Here is a 23,527-nt window from a genome sequence, read left to right on the forward strand (position 1 = left end):
TGCTGCCCCATTCCGAGGGCCCTCCCTTAGCCCCCAGCCAGACCTCGACCTTGGGACCGCCCATCACTACACCCCTAACACGCCAGGATCTACCTGAGGACCCCCCTCTCCGCACTCTGAACCTCTCCCGCGGTCCGCGGCCCCCGCAAACGCCCCAGACCCCCGGCTCGGGTCTCCCCAGGCCTCCGCGGCCAGGCGCCCGCCCCCGGGGACGCCGAGGAGTGGCACGTCCCGCCGCCTATCGGCTGGGCGGCCGCCTGGTGCCCCGTCCCCCGGGCGGCGGCCCCTCCCCCCGCCTCCCGGCCCCTCCCTCGCCCGCCTCCCCCTCCTCCCGGGCTCGCTCGCTCGCTCGCTCGCTCACTCTCGCGCTGGCTCGAGGGGCGGCCAGCAGCTGGCGCTGGCAGAGGCGGCGGCGGCGGCGGCGCGACCGGGATGGGACGGGCGCTGGGGCGCAGGAGCCGCGGCGGCGGCGGTGGCGGGGGCCGAGCAACTCGGGCCAAGTGTGGGGCAGCAGGCGAGGGCGCGCGGCGCTGAGCCCGGCGGCCCCAGCTCGCCAGCCGCGCACGGCCGAGCCCGGGAGAGCGCGGAGGCTCAGCGGAGGAGACGCCGCCAGCCCCGGCGCCTGCGTCTGGGGAGGAGCAGCGCGCTGGGAGCGAGCCATGCCCGGCGCCCGGGCGTAGCCGCCGGGGCTGCTCCCGGGAGCCGCGGGCCGGGCCGGGCGCGAGAGGAGCAGCCCCGCGCCGCGCCCACCGCGCGCAGAGGACCATGCCGCCCCCGGGCCGGGCGCCGCCGCTCGGGCTCCTGCTGGCGCTGACTGCGCTCCGGTGCCCAGGTAACGCGTCCCGGGACCCCATCCCCGACCCCGGCCGCCGCGCACAAAGTTGGCTCCTAAACGGGGCGGCAGCTTCCGTTTCTCAAGTCCTTGGCAGCTTTGGTCTCCGGGACTTGGACCGATCTGGGGAGACCCTGGGAGCGCAGGGGCCCCAGCGCGAGAACCCGCCAGCCTTCCTCTCTAAACCTCCAGCTTTCCTGCGGATCCATTCCGGGCGCACGGGGGCAACAGACGGGATGCGCTCAGCCTCTGGAGGCGGGTGGGGGCGCGCCTCAGCTATCTAGCCCCCTCCCTGCCCTGCCGGGGGACACCCCCCAGGTCCAGGTTCAGGCGGGGGTTTAGCTGTTGCAGGGGTCCATGGAGCTCTTCTCTCAGCTGCCCGCTGCCCAAGGTAGCACGGGCCGTGCGTTCCCAGGACACCTGCGGGGCCTTGAGGCAGTCTCAGCCTGCGCTGTCTGGCTGTCCGCAGCCCCTCCCCGCGCCCCGTCGCGCTCCTCTGTTTTCATTTCCCTCAAAGGTACCCCCTCCCCAAGTAGCCTCCTCTAGCCAAGGGCCAGCGGCTGCTTGCTTCCTGAAAACGTGGGTTGTCCTAGCGCCCTGACCCCAAGGCGGGCGAGAGAGGGTAGCGGTGGCCAAGCGGCCCCCAGCGCGCTCAGGGCCGCCTGGAATGTGGTGATGTTCAGAGCCACTGCCCGGGTACTAGCGAGCTGGGCTCCCCGCCGGCACCGGCGCAGCTGTCGCCAAAACACAGTGAGTGGCGAAGGCAAAATAGTCAGGTATTTTCTGTCTTGGCTGGAGTTTGGAAAGCTTTCTACCACCTCAGTGTGGCTGCATGTTGGTTCCAGGGGAAGCTTGTCCTGAAGTGACGGTGCTTCCCCTCCCCCCACCGGAGCAGGGGAGAACGTCTCCAAGGCTGGGATGAACAGGAGTAGTCACGAGCGACATTCATGTGCGTCTGGGAGCTCAATTTTCTAGACCTTTAAAAATACGAACCCATGATTTGGGAGCAGGTAGCTCTTCCCTTAGAAAAATCTCTCCCCATTTGCTTAACAAACAGACCCCCACAGCCGGCAGAACACAGTAGAAAAATACAACTTTTAACTTTCCAGCTTCAACAGTCTTGGTGAGGTTGCAGTTGGGAGCATATCTGCACGCCAACTTGGTGTGTGATGCATTTGCATGGCAAAAGTAAATATTGTCTTCCCTCCAGATGCCCTTAAGTGACCCCAAATATTTAATAAGACCTTCAGCTTGGGAAACCTTCCCTGAGAGACACCAGGCACTGGCTTTGGCTGGGTCCACAGGGTGGCCTTGGGCTCCCGGTGAATGGATCTTCAACAGGCTTGCCTAATGAGCAGCTGCAGGAGCCCTTTTGCTGTGGGGGTTCCTCTGTGGCTCATGAGAGGGTCTGCTACTGGGGTTGGGCTGCTTCCTCTCAGCGGAAGCCCTGGGACCTGTTTCCAAAAGTGCACAGTCCCTCAGACTTGAAAATTGCAGTTTTGTCACTATTTTGTTTCTCCACGGGGGTCAGCATTTGCCTGGATGTGCTCGGAAGTGACTCTCGGAAACCTCTCAGAGACACTGCCTGCCTGATGCTTTGTAGGAGAACGTGCTGGTCCCGTCCCTCCCCCAGCCGCGGGAGAGCCTGCGCCTGGCCCTGGAAGCCTGCTCTTGGGGGGGAAGGGGCCCCACCCCTGAGAGCTGCTGCCAGCCTGCCCCAGGCCCTGCTGCCCTCTGCCCTCCTCCAGGGTCTCAGCTGGACACCTCGGTCAGGCAAATGTCACTGGGGCAGAGTCGCTGGTGCCACTGAGGTTCTTGGACGCGCATGTAAGTCTTTATGTTCCCACCAGGGACATAAAGAGACGACAGTTTGAGAACTCTATATTTAGTACTAGCTCAAAAACCGAGGCTGAAATTCCTGAAAGATACCTAGCTGCCTACACTTGGTTCAGAGGCATTAACCAGAGCTTCCTCGGAGCTGGGTGGGTTTTTCAGATCGTCTCGGAGGGGCCGGCTGCGGCTCCAGGAGAGGGGCTGGGGGAGCTCAGTGGCAAGGGCGCGCTCCCTGGCACACGGCCGTGCCTTTGCCCCTTCCTGCGTGGGTAGCTGCCATGGTAAAGAGCGTGGTGGGTGGACTGGCTGCTTTCAGCCTCCGAGCACTGAAGCATATGGAGCTGCGCTTGGGTAGAGTCAGCACAAATCCCCCAGCTTAGCGACCAGGGGGCCCCATTATTCAAGCCACTTTTGTGCCTGCTGTGGCTTTGCAAATTAGCGGCATGGTCACATCCCTGCTGGGGAAAATGAGGTGCCTTGCTTCATTGACCCATTATGCCCAACCCATTATGCTGGGGTCTGTGCAATCGGGTGGGTGGAGCGCACCCCTGGCAGAGGGGCCCTGTGAGTGGGCCGCTGGCTTGCAGGGCAGAGGCACTGCTGGCACCTTGGTGTGGCAAGCAGAATGTTCCTTCACTATGGTGGTGTTTTGGAAGGGGGGTCTGCCCGTGCGTGCGTGGCTGCTCTGCCGAGAGGTGGGACTGAGAGGAGGTGGCAAGTGGTATGCAAATGCTGTCACCTCCCCCAGTGATTTAAGGGTGGCACAGTGGAGGTTCCCAGAGTAAATCACTTCATGCCTCCCTCCCCACCGGATGCAGGAACCGGGAGGCGTGCGGCTCCTGCTTGAGATCCGCTGCTCGGCGCCAACAAAGCCCCGTGGTTGCCATGATCCAGGGGACAAAGAGAAACCCCTCGCCTGTTGGCTTGGAGTCCAGGAGGGTGGTCTCTGGGCCAGCGAGGCCCTTCAGGAGCCCCGTTCCCAGATGAGCCCCCACTTCTATGCGGTTGGGTGGCTCCTTTCTTCTCTCCCGGTCTAGGTTTGAATGGGCATGGCCGGGGATGGAGAGGGTCCATTTCCCTTCAGGCTACGGGACTCGGCAAGTGCACCGCCCACTGCACGAGGGGAGATGGAGGCAGCTGGTGCCACGGGGCCGCGCTGGGTGACCGTGCAGCAGAGTGGTGGACCTTTAGGGGCAAGAAGGTGTTGGGGACACAGGGGAGACAGGGGACAGGCAGGGGCAGTGCCATGCTTGGCGCCACACAGTGGACAGGCCAGGATTCAGGTTTGGATTCTTGCCTCACTCCGGCTCCTCTTCTCCACTCCTTGCCTGGGCCTTCCTCACCCCTCCCCTGGCCCTTTGGGTAAAGGAGTTCTGAGCCATCTTCAGGGGCCCGGGACTCTACCAAAGGGGCCCAAGGTCACAGAATGGCAGCTGTTTGGCACTGCTAAGATGGCAAATGTCAATCAGTCGGCCAGGGAGCAGGCTGTCACCACCATGGTGGAGCTGATGGGGTGAGGGTGCTGCTCCCCCAGTCCTCTGCAGTCTGTGCTGGAGGGGCCCTTACATGGACACAATGGCGCCCCTGGCTTTCGGGGGGACACTCATTATCTGCACTTGCAGGTGATGTGTAGAGGGAAGGCCCGTCACACGCCTGGGGTCGGGCACAGCCAGGATTCCTTATCTGCCACCTCTCATAGCTTTTGCAGAACGGGCAGGACTGGCCTCTGCATGGGCCGGTCACTCTTTGGTTGCAGGTGGTTCCTAAGCTCTCTTGCTGTGCCCATCCTTCCTGCCCCCTAACTGTGTCTCTGCAGCAGGTGAATCTCCTAACCGAGCAGAGGTTCAGAGCCGAAGAATCAAACAGATTGGAGGGCACTCTGCAGGCAACCGGGCTCCTTTAGAATTCCGTGCCCTCAAGGGATTAGAGGGTCCATTGAAGGGCGAGAGGTTGGCAGGGAGAATTCCCCCTCCTTCCTTTTGGTGTCAGGACCTAGTTTTTGCTCTTCCGTATGCCCCAGAATTAGTAATGTCACAAGAACTCCCAGCCCTCCCCAGACTTGAGCTCACGGAGTCTTTGATATCCTTATGGGTAGGAACTGCTGTTTGTCCCATTTTACAGCTGAGGACACTGAGGCCCAGAGAAATGATGTTACTTACGCAAGGTCACACAGCCACTGTGGATGTGAACAGGGGACCTTTGACCCTTCCACATCCCACCTCTTCAGTCAAGAGCTTGGGCCACTTTGCCAGGGAGCGCTGGGTGCTAGGGAGACTGTGATGTGGAGGGCTCGTCCACAGAGGCCCCTGGCTCTCCTTGGGGATATCTGGCCATCAAACTTCTCTTGGCAGTTACTGGTATTTAAAAATTGAGATCAATATTGGGATCCAGATTTTTGGCTTCTCTCAAGCAATTGGGAGATCTGGGCAATGTTGGCCTCACCCCTTGACCTCCATGAGACTCAGTTTCCCCACCTGTAAAATAGGCCCTGAGATCCTCCCCTGCCGATCTCAGTTCAGGCCTGGGGGCTTCAGTGAGAAAGAGGTATGCACTCCACAGCAGTGTGCAGGGGGCTGAGGGCGCAGGGAGGGGCTGGGACAGCAGAGGTATCGGGGACTGCGGGAGCTCTGCGGCAGTCATCAGAGCCGCAAAGAGAAGGATGGTGACCATTGAGCTGTCTCTGGTGGCCCCTCCCTCTAGGATTTCAAGGTTATTGGGCAGCTGTTGAGGTTAGGGGTTGGGGTGTGTCCAGCTGGGGAGGCTGAGGCTCAGAGGAACCCACAGCCCATGAGTGGCAGGGTAGTGGCTCCTCCCCAGAACACCTGAGGGCACCTTCTTGTCCTGGAACCTTGCCTCAGTTTCCCTGCCCTCAGCTTGGAGCGTGTGACCTTGGGGCTTGCACTCCAGGGCAGCTTGGGCAGTGGTGGGGACAGGCAAGCAGCCCCCAGACACATCAGAGGGAAACCCGAGATGTTCGCTTGAGCTTCTCCTAGTCGAGGTATGGTGATGGGATGGGACGTGGCTGGGCGGGCATTCTGGGAAGACTTCTTGGAGGAGGTGGCAGTTTTCTTCTCTGAGACCTAAGTGACCAGAAGGTGCCATCCTGGGGGGAGTCTTCCAGGCAGAGGAGTGTGAATCTTTGAAAGTCTCTCTGCATAGTGCCTGGTGCAGGGCAAGCACACCAGCCGCCAGCCTGTGCATCTGTCCCCGTCCGTCTGTCTTTCCAACAGTCACATAGGAATGAGCCCTGAGCACTTAGGACCCTGGGGGGACAGAGGACACATGCTCTGTGCCTAGGTGCTGCCATCCTGTGGGCTGAGACGGCCACAGAGCAGGCACATGCTTGAGTGTGGGGCAAGCAGGCTGTCATCCCGTGCTCCATGGGGTGCTGGGGTTTGCATCTTCCTTTGGGGCAACCAGACTCTCATGGCCATTCTCTGGGGAAGGAGAGAGGGATGCTTGGGTCCCTTGTACTTGAATTCCAGTCCCTGGTCTCTGCTGCATCACCCATTCGGCCCCCGGGGTGCTGCGAGCTGAAGTCCCCGACACTGGACTCCTTAGCTGATCAATACCCTCTCCTTGTGCTTTGGCCCCAAAATAGTTACATAAAAAATCGATAGAGTGCAATTTGATTTGCTGGATTTTATTACTGAGGTGGTGGAGTGTCCAGCTCCGCCGTGCTTCTGAGCGGCATCTTGTGGTGCTAGCCTGAATTAACCCATTGGGTGCACCAGCTCCTAGCGGCTGCGGAATCCGGGTCCTGGAGGTGAGTCAGCCAGCAGCGTTGCAGCGACTGCTCAGCGCGAGTGCCTCCCGCCCAGGCTCTGAACGCACTGTGGCCAACAGGCACGAGAAAACGCAGGGTGACTCTGGAGCGTCCCTCGCTGCCTTTGTTTCCTGTCCTCCGCGCTGGGCATAGGACTCCTTGCTCATCCTGCCTCCGGGGGTGTCCCCTCTGTCCTGTGCCATCTGCTGCTGCGGGTTGCTGGGTGTGCCAAGGGGCCGGGGCAGTGGGGAGCAGGCGCCTGACGGGGAGGAGGGGGCTGTGGGAAACAAGGATAGAGGAGGCCACCGCTCTCACTGCTGCTTCATCCTCATGGCATGCTGAGTGGGGAGGGCTGGGGGGCAGCATGGTGTGGGTGGGAAAGATTATTTTGCCAACAGTGTTTTTTCTGGGTGGCAGGGAGTTGGGGCTCCTCCAGGCTCGCGGGGGACCCAGTGCCTCAGGCCCCATCTGCCTGCAGACTTCTCCTGTGTGTTGCTGGGAGCTGTGAACATCAGAGTCCAGGTTGGGGGTTCTCGGCCTCCCCGGGACTCAGTTTCCCCATCCATAAGGTGGCCCTGACCTCTGGCTCCTGCAGGTCTCCTTCCTTGGACCCGTGTCCATCCCTCTCACCCTGCTCGTCTGTCCTCGTCATGTCTATGCCTGGCTGGGAGGGCAGTGTTCTCGAGGTTGGTGATGGGACAGAGGCAGGAAGGTGGAGATCCTGTCCTGGGGGTTGGCATGTAGGTGGCAGACCCCGAGCCCCAGGCAGCTGAGGGCAGGAAGCCCTGCTGGGGAGCATGGTGCAGGGGGGCAGAAGGGGTGCCCTCGGGGGGCTGGGATTGGCCATCAGTGAGTGGGCCTGGACGAGGACCTGGGGGGGAGGCGGCCTGGCAGCTGTGCCGCAGGCAGAAGAGCCAGTGTGGAGGCCCTGAGGTCAGAATGTGGCAGGGACAGAGGAAGAAAGAGGTCAGCGAGGCTGGGTTGAGTGAGTGGAGGGACGGCAGTGGAAATGGGGCCAGGGGTGCCAGGGACCAGACCCTGCGAGGACTTGCCTTTTTCTCTGGGATGGGAGCGTCGGAAGGTGTGAGCACTCTGTGGCCCACGCGAGCAGAAGCAGGGCCACCCTGAGGGGCTAGGCGGTGACAGTGGTAGCTGGGAGGACAGGAGGAGTGCTGGGTTTGGTTGGTTAGGGGGGAAGTTGAGCCGCACTCAATGCATTTTGGACTCAGTACATTTTGTCGAGCGCCTACCGCGTGCCTATCACTGTACTTGGAATTGGGACCAAATTCAATCTCCGTTAAATGATGAAATTAACAAACAGGACTTGATCTGTGAGTTGGGCTTTTGCTGTGCGTGAGGTCTCCCGAGAGCCCAGTGGAGAAGTCTAGCCGTCTGAACCTGCAGTTTCACATCTGTGACACGGGGAGGTAGCGCATCAGGAGAGTCAGTCAGGAGGGCTCGCGGCGTGAGGGACGCAGAGCACTCGTTAGCATAAGGTCCAGCACACTAAGTGCTGCGTCAAGGTGGCCCTTACCAACATCACCACCACGATGGCTGAGGGAGCGGGGGCTAGTCACGCTGGCACCAGGCAGAGTCTGGGTTTGATTTGTGACCTGTTGGACTCTGGTGCTCATTTTTCCTGCTGAAACCACTAACATTGAAAGAACCCAACTCTTCCCGTGTTGATGTGATTATTCTGGTATGGTTGATTGTTCATTGGCTGATGCAAGTGTCCTCGATTTCTTCAGTAGTTGCAGCAGCGAAAAGTTGTGTGTCGATCAAATTGTATTTCCTCCATCAATTTCAAGGACGTTTTAGAGTTGTGTAAATGCCCTCTGACCCTGTGCTGGCCTTGGCTCCTGACATGTCGCTTGTTGTTTTCTGCACCCTTTAAGCCAGGCATTAGCAAACTGTGCTCTATGCACAGTGTCTGGCCCCCCACTTGTGTTTGTAAATAAAGTTTTATTGGAACACCATCATGCCTGTTTGTTTACCTAGTGTGCATGGCTGCTCTGGCACAACCCTGACAGGGTGGAGCAGTTGTGACAGAGATTGTGTGTTTGTCCTGCAAAGCTCAAGTGAGCTACCTACTTCTGGCCCTGTTTAAGGCAAAGTGTGGCTGAAGTGGTCAGGCGGGGCCTTCTCAGTGGATGTACATTTACAGCAATTTGAGTGTGTTCAAGAGCAAGGAACTCTTTCTAATGTCAAGAGAAAAAAAATTATTCAATTCCCCAACGAAAAGAATTGTGGGTTTGGTATCTCTGGGTTGAAAAAGAAAAACATATTGATTGAAAGTCGCCATCAATTCAGTAATGCTTTTGAACGCGTGGGTTTTGGTAATTACAGTAGCATTTATGTAACGTTTTAAAAATAGTAGCACATGTGTGTGCAAGCTATTTTTGCTCTGCAGGCAAAGCTCCATGGCTGGCAGCTCAGAAGACCCCTTGGAAGGATTCTGCTGGAGGGAACTGGTACCCAAGGAACCCACTGGCTGGCTATTTTATATTCCAGGTGACTTCAGTCAGTGGCTCTCTTTTGTGATCTGGTGTTTTTTTTTCTTACTGGATGGTTTTAAAGATGAATGTAGCCTTCTCTGTGTTTATCTTTGACTCTGAGGCTTATGATGCTTTAAATGTTGAGATTTTGGGTGTACTCATGGAGATGATGGGCCAAACACAGGAGTATGTCATTGTTTGAGTCTGGATTCTCTTGGTTGCCAGGGATGAGAGTGGGAATTTACCCTTCCCTGGAGCTGGGAAGCTCAGGAGGGAAACAGGTTTAGGTCTGGCTGGATCCAGGAGCTCCTTACTCTCGCACTCAGAGCTTCTGCTCTCTCCCTTGTCCTCCTGGCTCTTTTCTCCTGTGCTGACTTTGTTCTCAGACGGGCTTTCTTTACTTGGTGGCAGAGCCCGCTACGGTTAGCTCCAGTCTGTCCCCTGACTGGCAGAAGCCACATGTCACTTTCCTAGTTGTCCCAGGAGGAAACTGAGGACTCAGACGGACTGGACTAACTTGGGTGGGGTGCTGACCCCTCAGCAGGGACAGGCCTGCGGTGGAAGAGGGTGTCTGATCGGCTACCTGTGAGCCAGAAGCTCACCTGTGCTGCTAGGATTGGCACAAGGTTATGTCCCAAAGGAGAGTCTGGGAAGCAGCTCCCCCACCTGTGAAGGGCAGTCCCCACCCCGCCCGCTAACGCCTGCCCTTGGGCGGCCCCCAGCCCAGGGACACTTGATCATGCCTGGAGCTCACAGTGTGCAGTTGCTTTGGAGCAGATGTGGGACATCCGGAATGTGCTACGAAGGAGCCACCTGCTCTCTGGCCCAACCGCCCCACTTCCAGGGGGTCCACAGCTCGTGGGAGCAACAGCACCTTTAGAGCAGGCACGGGCCATTTCAGAGGCTGTGCCCATTGGGGTGTCGTCATCTGTCTCCTCTCCATGCTGGGTGCTGCCTGCGCCACCTGGGCATGTTGTCTTCTGGGGGAGGTGAGGTGTGGGGTGCTCAGGCAGGGAGCTGGCCTTGGTGACCCCAGGGGCGGGGTGAAGGGGTGAGGCTGCAGAGCTGGGGGTGGTGGTCGCCAGGTAGAGGCAGGCGGCTCTGGCTGCTGTAGCTGAGGTAGTTCTGATGTCAAAGAAGACAGCCTGCTCTCCCAGGGCTCCTGGCTGCCATCGGGGCTGGGGGCACCTTCTGACTCTGCTGGTCTGGGGGCTCTGAGGCCTGCAGCTCTGTCATCCAGGAGAGGTGCCGCTCCCTGGGACAAGGGAGCCTGGATGGGGGGTGCTGGGGATGCCTGTTGAGACTGGGCTCAAGAGGGAGTAAGGAGATTCAAAACTGTGATGAGGTTTGTTTCTCTCATCAATAAGATTCTGAAGCCAAGTTCAGGATGATTCAGGGGACTCTGTTCCCTGGAGTGCTCCCTCCTTTCCACCATTTCAAGGTTCTGGTCTTTGTCCTCATGGTCCAAGATGGCAGCTACAGGTACAACCATCTCATCTCCATTCCAGGCATCAGGATGGGGGAGCAGATGAAGATGGGTGAAGGTTGTGCCCAGCAGTCTTTTAAGGACGAGTCCATGATGCTTCTCTTACTCTCCATTGGCTAGGCTTCGTCACAGGGCCCCATCTAGCTGCAAGAGAGCCCGGGAAATTCAGTCTTTATTTTAGGTTGCTAAAAATCAGGGTTCTGCTACTGAGGAAAAAGGAGAGAAAGGACCGGGGACAGCTGGTTTCCCCACTGTGGTCTGGTTTGTGGGGACAGCCTCAGCAGGTGTGGGTTGACTGGGGAACAGAGTGAGCGCCCGGCTGCACGGAGTTTGAATGCGTGATCTCACTCTGCTAGGTCCTGGGCGGTGGAGTTTTTCTGGTAAATACAAGGAGCCTGGCTGATGCAGGACACTCTCTGTCAAAGACATAAATGTGGTTTTAGAAATGCTACCAATGGGTCCAAGTTCCCTTTTAATCCCCTGGTCTCCCATAAGGTAGCCATTCAGCAGCTCGTGGAAATGGATCAGAAACCTCTTTTTGTACATCCACACCCGTCTTTTCCCCAGTGTCCATGGCCACCTCTCCTGGGGCACAGAACATGACCTCCTCCAGGTGGACAAGGTGTGTTGGTGATTTCCTCCGTGTCCTGAGGTCAGGACCCTAAAAGCCGAAAGGCTTCAGGAGCAGTGGTGGGTTGAGGGGAGCCCAGCATCTCCCCCACTGAGGGCGGCCAGAGTGTGGCTGAGCGGTGGCAGAGAAAGAGCTGACATGTGAGGGCGTGGAGTCACAGGACACCGGGAGCCAGTGACAGCTGGGGGTGGAGAAGGGCACCGTAGGGGGGTGGTCTGTACCCTGCATCCAGGCCTCCGGCCCAGGGTGCTGGTCCTCAAGGGTAGGGCCAGCCAGTGCTTCCCAAGTGCTGTGCCCACTGGTTCTGGCGGGTGATTCCCAGAGGCCTTGGAGTGCCAGCCTTTGGATTCATGGTATTTCTTCATGTTCTGGAAGTTTCCATTGAACAACAGGGACATCCTCCCAGTTCTCCAGTGTGTGCCTCTGCAGCTTTCAACGCACACATACACGCACACACATTTTTAATGCAGAGGGTTCTCTAAAAAGCACTGGGAATTTATGATGAAAATTTTATTTCTTTATGATATTTTTTCCCTCTCCACCCACCACACCCCCACGCCCGGCCCAGTTAAGCAGTTTTCTTTTAGATTTAGGGGCCGAGTGGCTGGGAGGGTCGGCATAGTCTAAAGTGGCCTTGTCTTCCTGGGGGACCAACTTTCCTGTCGTGGCAGATCATTCCTAGGGGTAAGAACACCATTGCCTCAGGTGGCCCAGGGTAACACGAAGGAGGAAAGGGCCCGAACTTCTTCCTCGGTCCTCTCGGTCCTTCGGGCTCCCTCCTTCCTCTCATTCCCCATCTTTTCCTGCAAGTTCTAGACAAGCATCAGAGGCAGGGAATGAGCTGCTCCGGACCACTGCGGCTTCACGTCGCGGGCTGCTTCATTCTAGCTGTTTCTCTGCAGCTGCACTTCCCTGCTAACTTTTCCACCGCAGACCCCAAGGGCTGTGCTCAGGTGGCCTCCTGCCTGGGTTTCAGCCCCAGCTTCTGTCTAGCTCTGTGACCTGTAGGTGAGTTACTTAACTTCTCTGGCCTGGGGCACTTCCATCTGTAAGTGTGGAGAGCAGCCCTGCCCCTTGAGATGCTGTGAGTCCTCTTCTCATTCAGCCCAGTGTTTGATGAGCACCTACTGTGTGCCTGGTGCTCATTTGTGTGGTTTTGCTCATGTCTTCTCCAACGTCATTTCATATCCAAATCCTGTCATCTGATGGTGGCGATTTTCCATTCTCTCTCTTTCGGGGAAACCACGTCTGCCTGCTCTGAAGCCCCGAGGTTTGACCATGCCTAACTTTCTCCTTCTCCCAGGGTGGGCTCATGACCTGACCAATCAGAGCAGCCCATCTCTCGGGCCTCAAGGATTGGATGAGGGCTGAGCACGTGACAGTGGTTGGGCCAATGGGCGCCTGCCCTGGGATGTGTGCGGCAGCCCTGCGGAGTATGCAGCCTGGGCGAGGCTCGTTCTGAGACGCGAGGCGGAGCTGTACCCAGCACCCACCAGGGGTTCAGGGAAGGCTGCCACACCACAGCCTCTCCACAGGTTGCAGTGGGGGCCTGGGGCTTGTCTGAAAGCTAGCCGGGGAGGGGTGGCTTCTGCGGTCACCACCTGGTGGCAGGACTTGCTTTGCCTGTGCTGGGCTCTTGCTCCTTCCTGCTGACTGATGGCTGAGTCTGCCTCAGTTCTGGCCTAGGTCTGTCCATGTACTGGTCCCTTCATCAAAGCTAGTAAGTGACATGCTCCTAGAGCTAGTCACAGAGATGACGTCCTCCAGTAGGGTCAAGGGAGTTGCTCAGGGGAGCGGGCTCAAGGCTGCGAATGCCATGCTGGAGGCTTCTCGGGAGCTGTCAGCCTTGGGGACGCCTAAGCACGCAGCAGAGGGGCCAGAGCTGGAAGGGGGTGGGGCTTCCTGGCCTAAGCACCCCAGACAGCTGTTCTGATGGGAACTTGCCCGTAAACCCCGAAGAACACGACGTTCTTGCTTGTTAATGTGCTCTTGCTGCCTGGGTCAGATGCAGCCCAGGGAAGGGGTCTCAGAGCCCTGCCCAGTAGTGCCCCCCCCCCCCCGCCCCGCAGAGTGCGTGCTTCCCCTTCCCTGCTTCCTTCCAGTGCTGAAGGCTGCACAGAGTAGATCCATCTGCCAGGAATTACTGATGAGAGAGACTCTCACGTGCCCCTTCCCCTGCCAATCAAAAGTGTTTCTGTCTTCTGCACCTGCCTGGGGGTGGGAGGGGGGTTGGTAGTGCTGCGGAACGTCAGTCAACCGTCTTGTTGGTGCTGCCCCCCAGAGGCAGTGCTAGGTGGCACATGTGGGTCTCAGTACCTGCGCAGCTTTGGGGGAATCCTGTCCACAGAGGGGCGAGTCTCAAGTAGCAGAACTGACCAGAGGGGCTGCTTACCCGACAGCTTTAAAATTTTAGAGTTTAGTTGATTACTTTTATGCAGCTTGCTGCATTTGAACATTTATTTAGAATCAGTATATTTATTTTTAGTGATATGCTTTAACAACTGTTTTTAGGGCCAGTAGAATTTTATTGCCTCTCCAGTCTCCAGTGATGCCAGTTTATATGAAGTGCCATGGTTTTGGCCTGTATGTACCTGCATTTCTTATAGACAGGGTCTGCATCAGCCAAGGTCCAAGCAGGAGAGCAAACCCATGCAGTGATTTGAAGAGGAAAACTAATGTCAGGAACTGTAAACTCTGATAGGGGGTTGGCATGATAAGGCATCGATTAGTAAGGAGTAAAGCTAACTTTAAGGAAGAAATGACCAGATACGAGGGGCAGCCTGCTTCTAGGGCTGGGACACAGCAGTCATCTTGGTGGCCTTTGATGGGTTCCCCGGGTCACTGTAGTCATGATGACAGCCATGGTTTATTGAGGGCACTATGTGCCAGGCTGTGTCCTGACCCCTTCTGTGGAGTATTTAGCTCCACCCTACAGATCCGACCCTGTGGGAAATTGTGACTCCGTGATTGGCCCTGCTGGGAGGGCGGAGTAGCTGGCACCTGGTCTTTCCTTGGTCTCCATGTGGTGGCTCTGGAGTGGCCTTCTGCTCAATGGAGGCTCTGGGCTTGTGTGTGGCTGGAGGGGGGTGGCCTGTGAGGCACCCCTCCCTGTGTGTGATCCTCTGTGGCAGCCCAAGCAGAAGCCTGGTGAGCTGGGCTCCAGGTCTTGATCAGAGGCCTTCAGTGCCATCCCAGAGTGTTGGAGGAGTGTGCAGGTGGCAGGGTCCTCAGCAAGGGCTTGTCCTCGAGTCCCCAGGACCCCTCTGACCCACCTGTCTGGTCCAGGGAGGGGGTGGGGAGAATGGGGTTTCTTGGCTCCCGAGTTCATTAGGAAGGCTGCGAGTCGGGGGATGGAGGGTGGACCGCTCACCCCAACACAGTCCTTTTTCTTTGTCCCCTTAGTTTTTCCTGTATTAATGTGGGTCTCCTGGTTCTCCTCAGAGGCATCAGGAGTCCCAGGGCCCTTTTCTAGGGAGGGGCTTGGGGTCTGCGATGTGACATGGCCCACATGTCACATGTCACATCATGGTCTCTGGTCTGACTCTGGCCTTGAGGCTTGGTGTGACCATCTGGTCCTGGCCAGTGTGGTGTCCCATGCTCAGCTGTGCGGGGCCACGAGCCATAAGCCTCCGTTGTCTTGTGACTTATCCTGGCTGTGTCTTCAGTGCCTACACGCTGGGTACCCCTTGTGCCCCCCCTTGCTAATTCGCTTGACTCTCCCATGAGGGATTCATCTTGACTGCTAGCATTCTGTGACAGTGATGGCTCTGCCGTCGTCGAGGTGAGAAACGTGAATTGGAATATTAATCCCCGGGGCTCAGGCGCGTGGTTCCTGTGCCAAGCCATGATGGACGAGGGAGATGCAGTGGCCTCCTTCCTCCTCTGCTTCCTCCAGCGGTTCTTGGGGATGTGAGCAGGGTTTGGTGGTCCTTGTCACCCATCTGGCTCTCTGGCAGGTCCTGGCCTGCTGCACCTTGTGCCCACGGGGAAAAGAGAATTGGCTGGAACCCGCTCTTATGGTTGGTGTGGCGCAGGGACGTTAGCTGTCCAGTCAGCCAGTGATTTAATAATCTCTGAGCCAATATTTAAGAACTGGAAGATTTAATATAAAAATTTGGATCTTCTCTGAAGAGCAGCAGGGCTGGTAGCTCTGGCCCTATCTCCAGAGTGACCATGGTCTGAAGGAGTGGAGGCCCACCCTCCAGACGCGTTCCCCAGGCCACTCGGTGGACGTTCAGCTGGACACAACTGCGTGCCAGGCCTGATGGAGGTGCTGTTGGGGAGCTGGCAGGCCATGTATTAGTGTCACTTGTTTCTGTTCGGGCATAGTCCTGCTGACTAGTGCCCTGCAGTAGTGCTTTCTGTGATGACAGGGACGCTTTGCACCCCTTGGCCAATCATGTTCACTCACCATGCGTTGGTATTGAGTGATTGAAGCATGGCCAGTGTGACTGAGGAGCTGGATTTTGTCACTGTAGTGCCACATGCCACTTTAGCCACATTATGGGTTCAGTCTGCCCGCCAGGCCTGTTCTGGGTGCTGTGCAGCATCACCCCCGGCTCTGGGGCCTTTGCGTCTTGCAAACTGAATCCCGCCCCTGCCCCTCCATTCCGCCCCGTCCATGAGGTGGAAGGTAAGGGGACTCACACCCGCCCGTCCAGTCCTTCTGTGGGTGGCTTATGTCACTTCATTCCTGTTGCAGAAGGTGTCACTGTTTCCTCCCTTTTGAAGTCCTCCCATTGGGCAGTGAATTTTTAATGTCATTTCAAGTCCATTAACATATTTAAATCTCCGTGCATTTGAAGGCCCAGGCTGGCTAGGGCTGCCTGTCCAACAGCGGGTTCCAGACGTCTGGCCTCAGCCCCCCTCCTCTGAGAATCCAGTCTTCCCACCCAACAGGTGGCGCAGCCGAGTCACGTGACTTGAGGAGAGCCAGAAGCTTGGACGGGGTCCTCCTGGGTGCTCAGCTGGCCGTCCAGTGTGACCGCAGCAGGCTGCGCGGGGTGGGTGATGCCAGGTTAGATGGGGTGGGCGGCTGGCAGGACTCACACGGATCTTCATGCTGGGGGAATGATTGGACTTAAAAAATAATCAGCTGCCAGGTGAACCTCCCATAGCATGAGTCAGTCACTGGAAAGCGCCCCGTCCATGGGCGGTCAGCATAGGGACAGCTGCGTGCTACTGCCTGCTTTTGAAATTACAAAATATTCCCATCACCTGGGAAGGAAACCGTGTGGCCCCCGGCCAGTTCCAGCGACTGCCACCCTGCTGTCTGTGTCTGTGACCTGGCCTGGTGGCCACTCCTGTAGATGGTGTCACCCTGCATGTGGCCTGGGGCCTGGCTACCCTCCCTGAGGCTCTTCTTCATGGGTGAGCCCTGCTCTGCGGGGTACCAGGGCCTGGGTCCTGTCTGATGCAGTGAGCAGGTGCAGGGTCTTTGGCAGGGTCTTTCTGAGGTGGCAGTGTGTCGGAGGGAGCCCGTCCCTGGCTCCCATTGCTGGTACACATGAAGCCCTTTCATCCCAGGGCAGGGCTGTCCCGACTCACCGGGTCACCTTGTGGTCAGAGGCCTGGGACTCGAGGGGGAGCCCCTCGTCCTTCATCCCATGGACATAGGCGTCTCCTCCCAGACCACCAGTGAGGCTGGCTGTGGGGGCTGGTGGCCCAGGGCAGCTCAGTGTCTCTAGGTGGGCTGTCCCGGGTGGGCTTGCTGGACGCCTTTGTCCCAGCCCTGCAGAGCAGATGTTGCCAGAGGCAGGAGCCGCAGTGCTTCCCTGGGACAGAGCCCTGGCCACCCCATGCTGGGCCCTGGGGAGGAGGGCGTGGGCTCCAATAGCTGGGCCAGGAGAGGGACATGGCACAAGCCTGGAGGCTGAGTTCCAGGCAGGGCCCTCAGCCTGCCCGCCTTTCCCTGGTGACGCGCTGCTGGCCTTCTTAGCTGGCCGGCTCCTCTGTCCCCACCTACAGCACCCGTGGCTCTTCCAGGCTTCTTGCTGGCGGATGAGCGCAGGATGCCTTCTGCGTTCCTGCGTGGCCTCCTCTGGCCCTTCACTTGTCCATCCTGCCTGGGAATTGGTGGCTCAGCCCCTGCCCACCCCTTTGTGAACTGCCTGGACTATGTGTCACTGACGGGCACTGGTAGCCTGAGACAGGACACAGCCCACACATGACCGTTGGAACAGGAGAGGGAACGTGCGGGTGCAGTCACCTTTCTTCTCTCCTCGGGGACCCAAGGCTTCTCTGTAGCAGGTCCTTTGATGTGACACGGAGGGGGCTCCGAGCTTTGATCCTGACTCGCGGTTGGCTTTGTTTTGCTTTGTGTTTGGGTGGCAGGGGCCACCTCCTGACCCAGAGTGCCCCTGCTCTGCTGCCTGCTCGATCACCTGTGAGGGAGGGAGAGCCTTTGAATACTGGTGCCCGGGAAGAGTCTCTATGGGTGTCACCCGGGTCCTTTTGCTCCCATTATGTTTTTGTTTTGTTCTGGTTTCGCAGTGCTGGGGACGAAACCCAGGGCCACGCGCGTGCGAGGCCAACGCTGTCCCACTGAGCCCCACCCCAGCTTCCCGGGCCCTTTTTGTCTTATCTCTCATGTATTTAGAATCCTTTTTAATACCTTGATAATTTTGGGTGAGCTAGAAAATAAAGCCAAAAGGTGACGGAGACTCTTTTTAGCTAGTAGGTGCCACCACTTTAAATTTGTCTTAAAAATTATTAAACTCACAGAACACAAGGGGGTTCTAATACTAATAAAAACTAATAATAGTTTTGGGGGGTCATGGGTACCAGAGATTGAACCCGATTGAACCCAGGGCCTCTCGGCCACTGAGACACCTCCCCAGCCCTAGTGTGTATTTTATTTAGAGACAGGGACTCACTGAGTTGCTTAGGCCCTTGCTTAGTTGCTGAGGCTGGCTTTGAACTCACGATCCTCCTGCCTCAGCCTTCCGTGCATCACCGTGCCTGGCCACAAGGATCCATTTTAATGTGTGGCTCGGTGGTGTTCGGGGGACCTTGAGTGTTCTGGGCCCTCGCCTCGTCTAGTGTGTGAGCACTGTAGTCCTCACACAGGAGCCCTGGCCCCTACTGGTCACTCCCAGTCCCGCCTCCTGGCCCCAGGCAGCCCCCTGTTCTGGACATTTCCTGTCAATGGAGTCAGGGCGTCTGCGTGACTGTTTGTGCCTAGTTTCTGTCACTTAGCGCAGGTTTGAAGGCTTGTCCAGATTGCAGTGTCCACAGTGCACCATTCCTCTTGTGGCTGAGCCACACCCTGTGGCATGGACAGATGCTCTTGTTCATTGGTCATCTGCTGGTGGACACAGTGTCCACTGGGTGGCTGCCATGAGTGCTGGGGCTGAGAACCCTCGTGCACTGTGTTTGAGCTCCTGCTTTTGTCCTGGGGTGACTTGGCTACTTTTGCAAAGCTCCACATGTGACTCTTGTGGGCCGCCAACCTGCGGACCGCTGGCTCTCTGGTCCCTGATTTTGGAGCCCCGGGAGGACTGTGTTCAGGCTGTGGCGTCGAGAGGTTGCTCGAGCTGCCTGACCGTGGAGTCCCCCAGCTGGGACACCCTGAAGAACCATTCTGTTTGGTTCTTCTGTACTGGCCACTGTGTGAAGGGAGCCCCTTTGAACCCTGGGGGAACTGCATATCTCACACAACTGGCTTTCCTCATGGTAGGCTGAGCCCCCGAGGCCAGGCCACACCAGTGCACCCCTGCTCCCTGCTCCTGCGTGGAGAGGGGCTCTCGGTCTACTTTCTGGAACATCAGAGGCTGGTTGCCCTTAGGAGAGCTAGTTCATCCACCCAACCGAGTGGGTGAGTTCGTCATGTGACGAGCGCTGATTGACACTCACCCTGTGCCAGTGTGCGTCAGTGCTGGGGAGAGGAAAGACAACACTGCTGTCAATGAGCGCTCTGTCTACTGGGGCGACATTTAGGCTCTCAGACTGAGGGGTGGTTTCCAGAGGGATGTCAGGAAATGTCAGTTCCAATGACAGACACCCAAGTCGAACTGGCATGACTCGAAGAAAACGTCTTTTGGTTTATGTAACTTATGCAAAGTCCTCCTAGGCTTCAGGTGCGGCTGGATCCAGTGCTCCATGGCTACTGTCAGGACTCAGTTTCCCTCCTTGGGTCTCAAGGCTAGTTTCTTCTTAGACATGCTCTTCTTCAAAGACAGCAGATAGACAGACTCACCCTTCCAGCAGAGCAGCTGCAGCAGGAACAACAAAACAACAAAACATATCTTTCCTGATGACTCCAGAAAACAAGAAAAATACCAGTTCTGACTCTCACTGGCTGGGATTGGGTCATGTGACCATCCTTGACTTGATCGTGGTATGTGATTGGCCAGGCCTGGTCATGTGCCTTCTCCTGGAGCCAGGCGTCAGGGAGATCCATGCGGCTGTACCTCTTGGGTGGAGAGTGGAGGGAACTCCCCGGGGGGCAGGTAGGGGCATGGCTGCAGGAGGGGTGGCTTCTGGCTGGGCCATATCCATGGGCTTCTGCTCTAGAAGAGAGGACACAGCTGCCCTCTGTTCATATCATCCTCCTCCCGTCCCTGCTCCTGGACTCTGTCCCCTGGGGCTGCACCACCCTCCCGTACCCTGCTGTGTCTTTGGCACCTGCTCCTGGCCTCCTGCATCCTCAACCCAGAGGCATGGCCTGTGCTTTCTTTGCAGACCTCTGTGTCCGTCCTCAGGCCTCTGCGTCCCTGACTCCTGCCTGTTTCTGCAAACACCCTGTGGTCCCCAGGTGCACCTGGACCTCGGGCATCCCTGTCCCCAGGGCCTGGCCTGCTCACCTATAGGTCACATACGCAGTCTCAGGGACCAGGGTGCAGATGGCCTTGGGGCTCTGATGCTGCCTCTCCCGGCCGTCTTTGTCCACTCCTCAGAAGAACCCGCCTTGACCGCTGAGCTTGGGTGTCCCGGGAGCCGTGGTGTCACCTGGCTGCCTTAGTTAGATGCCAGACAGGGAGGGTTAACAGCAGGGACATGTCCTCCTGTCCTGGAGGCTGAGTCTGCCACCAGAGGGCCAGCGTGGCCAGTGTTGGAGAGGGCCCTTCCCGGTGGCTGACAGCAGCCTTCTCACTGTGTCCTCGTGTGGCAGGTGGGGAGAGGAGGCTTGGAGGGAGCTCTGCCATGGCTTTTCCCATAAGAACACCTATCCTGCCAGATCAAGAACCCACACGAGACTTAACCTGTCACCTCCGCGGAGGCCCCATCTCCACAGACTCTCCCACCGGGGCTTCGACACCAACCTTTCCCATGACGTGCCTGCCTCCCTTCAGCGCCTCCCTTTCCGCCTCCGCCCCGGGCCTCCCCATCTTTGCCCAGCCACGTACTGGTTCTTTGCCCTGCAGCGCAAATTGTTGAAGGTGTTTGAAGAAAGGTTGCCGGTAACAGGCCATTGATTGACTCCTGAGAAGGAGTCACGGATTCCCCTTCTGGGTTGGAATGGGGGGGCACAGGGACCCTCCTCCTGCCCCTGGCTGTGGGATCCACAGATGCGTCACCGCCTGTGTGGTGCAACTGGGGCCCGGCCCGGCCGCTGGCTGCCATTCTGGCACTTGCTGGAGCCCTGAGCTCACAGATGCTTCCCCCTGATGCCGGCTTGTAATGAAGATGCAACTTGCCACTCTGACACGATGGAGCCCTAAGTTCATCGGAAGAGTTCTTCATCTGCATTGTGTAATTAGCGACATATGATGCTTGTATCAGCTCAATTAAAAGTCATGGTGATTAATATGGATATCAAAGCAGAACCATAAATCAACAGATTCAGGGCGCGGGAGTTCACGGCGGCGAGGCAGAAAGCCAGCCAGAGGGCGCTTTGGAAGGGGGCTTCCATGCAGCCTGGCAGCGCGGGGGAGAAGGGCCAGGTGGGCCAGGGCACGGCTGGTCACTCACCTCCCTGAACCCCAGTTTCCTCTTCTTAAAAACGGGGCACTGACACCTCCCCTCAGGGCGTGCCCCCCATCCTCTCCTCTGGGATGGGCATGACCTATCAAAATGAAAACCACCCGTACCTGGCACCCAGCAATCCCGCGCTGAGCCAGTGTCACCCGGATACGTGCCCATACGTGCCAGCTGTCTGAGTAGCTGCAGGGATGGTTCCTGGGAGAGGGTAGGGGACAGCCTGGTGTGATTCAATAAATGAGGACACGTTCTTGCAGGAGACATGGGCACCTGCCGAACAAGGGAGGCGCCCACTCTGTGTGACGGGGACCTGCCAGGTGTGCCGTCCAGGGGATGATGGGGTAGTGCGCAGACGGAAGAGACACATACTTACAGATGTGTGGGGAGCTCCCCAGGGTTCCCACGGAACTGGCCACGTGGGTCACCTCCTGGGAGGGCCTGGGAAGCAGGACAAGGAGAGGCAGGGACTGAACTTTCACTCTGTACTTTGAAATTCGTGTGCCAGGCACATTTATTGTTTATTTAAATGATTTCATTGAAAAACATGTAAAAGAGGGAAAAAGGCAACTTCCCAGTCCCCCTTTCCCACCCCCAGGATGAGCATCTCGGCTTATTTAATACTCTTCACAAATTCTGTCACGGAGGCTCCGAGAGCCTTTGGAGCTGTTTTTCTTCGTGGTGGAACCATGAAGTTTTGTACCCGCTCCCAGATCTCCAGAGCGGGAATGTCTGCAAATCTCCAAAGCCCACGCGTGGCTCGGGTGGGAGAGAAGGCACAGTCCCCAGACGGTATCCCTCACTGTCAGCTGTGACTCGGATTTGGCCGCAGACCAAGATTGTGACTACAAAAGGTCAGCGTGAGCAATTCTGTCGCCCCTGCAGCTGGGCCACCGTGGACCCCAACCCCGGGATGAAGCTGGACGGCCCCTTCTGGTCCCTGATCCGAGCAAGACAGATGCCTGGGCCAGGGTGGGGGCACCAGGTCGTTCTCGCCGGAGCTCCACCCCACCCCTAGGGTTCTGCCCAGGACTGAGCAGGTGGTCAAGCAGAAAACCTGCCCACCTACATTCTCAGTGGCACTGGTCACCACAGCCGAGGCGTGAGCAGCCTGTGTGTCCATCCCAGAGGCGTGGGTGACAGGACGTGGTCCAGCCACGCAGGGGAACAGTGTACTGGTACTCACTGCAGCATGGGTGGACCTGGAGGGTACTGTGCTGAGTGACAGGAACTGGATGTGAGAGGCCCCGAGCCCCGGGATTCCACTCCCATGCTGGAGTCCTGGACGTCTGGGGTCGAGTGTCCACAGCAAGTAAAGGAATGCGAGACAGGGGTCAAAGTGGGGGTGCCAGGGCTGTGGGAAGGTGATGCATGGTGGCTGCTGGAGGGGGCTGGCTCTCCTCGTGGAACTGGACAGAGGTGGCAGTTGTACCATAAGATGACCACATTCAATGCCGCTGGACTGGCCACTTTAAAATGGCTAATTTTATGTTGTGTGGATGTCACCTGCAGTTTAGAAGCAAGGGCCACCTGTGGCGAGAGGTTCTGAGCCCCCAGGTTACCTGGTCTCTGTTCCAGAGGTGCCGCTGGGATCTCCCTTTAAACATTCGCATCAGAAAAGCTGGGTTGCTGCAGAGGCCTCAGGCTGTGGTTCCATACCTAGTGCTCACCAGGAAGCAGGGAGGGAGCACCCACAGTCGGGATGGGTGCGAGCCATCTTCCAGGTGCTGTGGGGGCTGTGCTTCTTCACCGTTTGCTCTGCGCGTTGGGCCGTACAGTTGACTGTTGCTTATTTATTCTTCTTTTCCTCCTTTGGGGACTCAAGGCAGCCTTCAGAAATAAATCAGGATAGTAAGATTAAAAGAATCAGGGCACAAGGGAAATAAGAGAGCTAGATATTTAGTATAAGGCTGGGATGTGTCTATGCCAGGAATATATGCCAAGAGGTGACTGTAAATCCAGCTCTGGGCATCCTGGCAGCCAAGGTGACTAAGAAAATAATCCCAAGACCCAGACTCTGCACAAGCATAAGGCTCTACAGAGAGCAGCAGTACTCTTGTTCCAATGTGGCCACCCAAAATGTCTCCAGATGTGGACAGTAGTCCCTGGGGGCAGCACTGCCTGTGTGCGAGCTCTCTGGACCAGGGTGAGTGTGGCTCCTGCTCAGCCCATCCTGCTGTGTCTTCCTCTGTAGGGTCGGGCAGCAGCTGTAGGCTCTATATACCCTCCGTGGGCTGTGGACTCAGTGCAGATCCCAAGGTGACACTGCAAGTCTTGCAGGAAGTGTCAGAAAGTCGATGAAAGTGACATTGGTGAGCCGCCAGAGCCCTGGGGACCACTGAACAGTGAGAAAGGCTCTGGAAGGCTCCGAAGGCTCGGAACCGAAGTGGCTGATGCCTGAGGAGCAGGAAATCGCCAAGCTGCTAATTTAGTGGATACTTCAAAACAGAAGGATTCGAATGGCAAAGGATCAAGAGACAACCTTGAGGATGACCTTGGGGAAATGGAGGCCCCAAACACTGGAGCAAAGATGTGCTTCTTTGCAATCACCTGATGAGAGTCAAGT

The 23,527-nt window shown here is 57.5% G+C and overlaps 1 protein-coding gene across 2 annotated transcripts in view; it reads left to right on the plus strand.

The window, feature by feature from the left end:
• The first annotated feature begins 370 nt into the window (after positions 1 to 370).
• Positions 371 to 23,527, plus strand: part of LOC101972115 (transmembrane protein 132B) — a 318,135-nt gene continuing 294,978 nt past the window's right edge. Inside the window, exon 1 of one of the 2 annotated variants that reach the window (XM_078039369.1) lies at positions 371 to 832. In XM_078039369.1, the coding sequence (XP_077895495.1) occupies positions 766 to 832 (67 nt within the window). In that variant the 5' untranslated portion in view covers positions 371 to 765. The remainder of the gene's footprint in view (positions 833 to 23,527) is intronic. The other variant, XM_078039371.1, reaches the window with a different exon arrangement.

Source organism: Ictidomys tridecemlineatus, chromosome 2 (assembly GCF_052094955.1).
Source record: "Ictidomys tridecemlineatus isolate mIctTri1 chromosome 2, mIctTri1.hap1, whole genome shotgun sequence".
NCBI lineage: Eukaryota > Metazoa > Chordata > Mammalia > Rodentia > Sciuridae > Ictidomys > Ictidomys tridecemlineatus.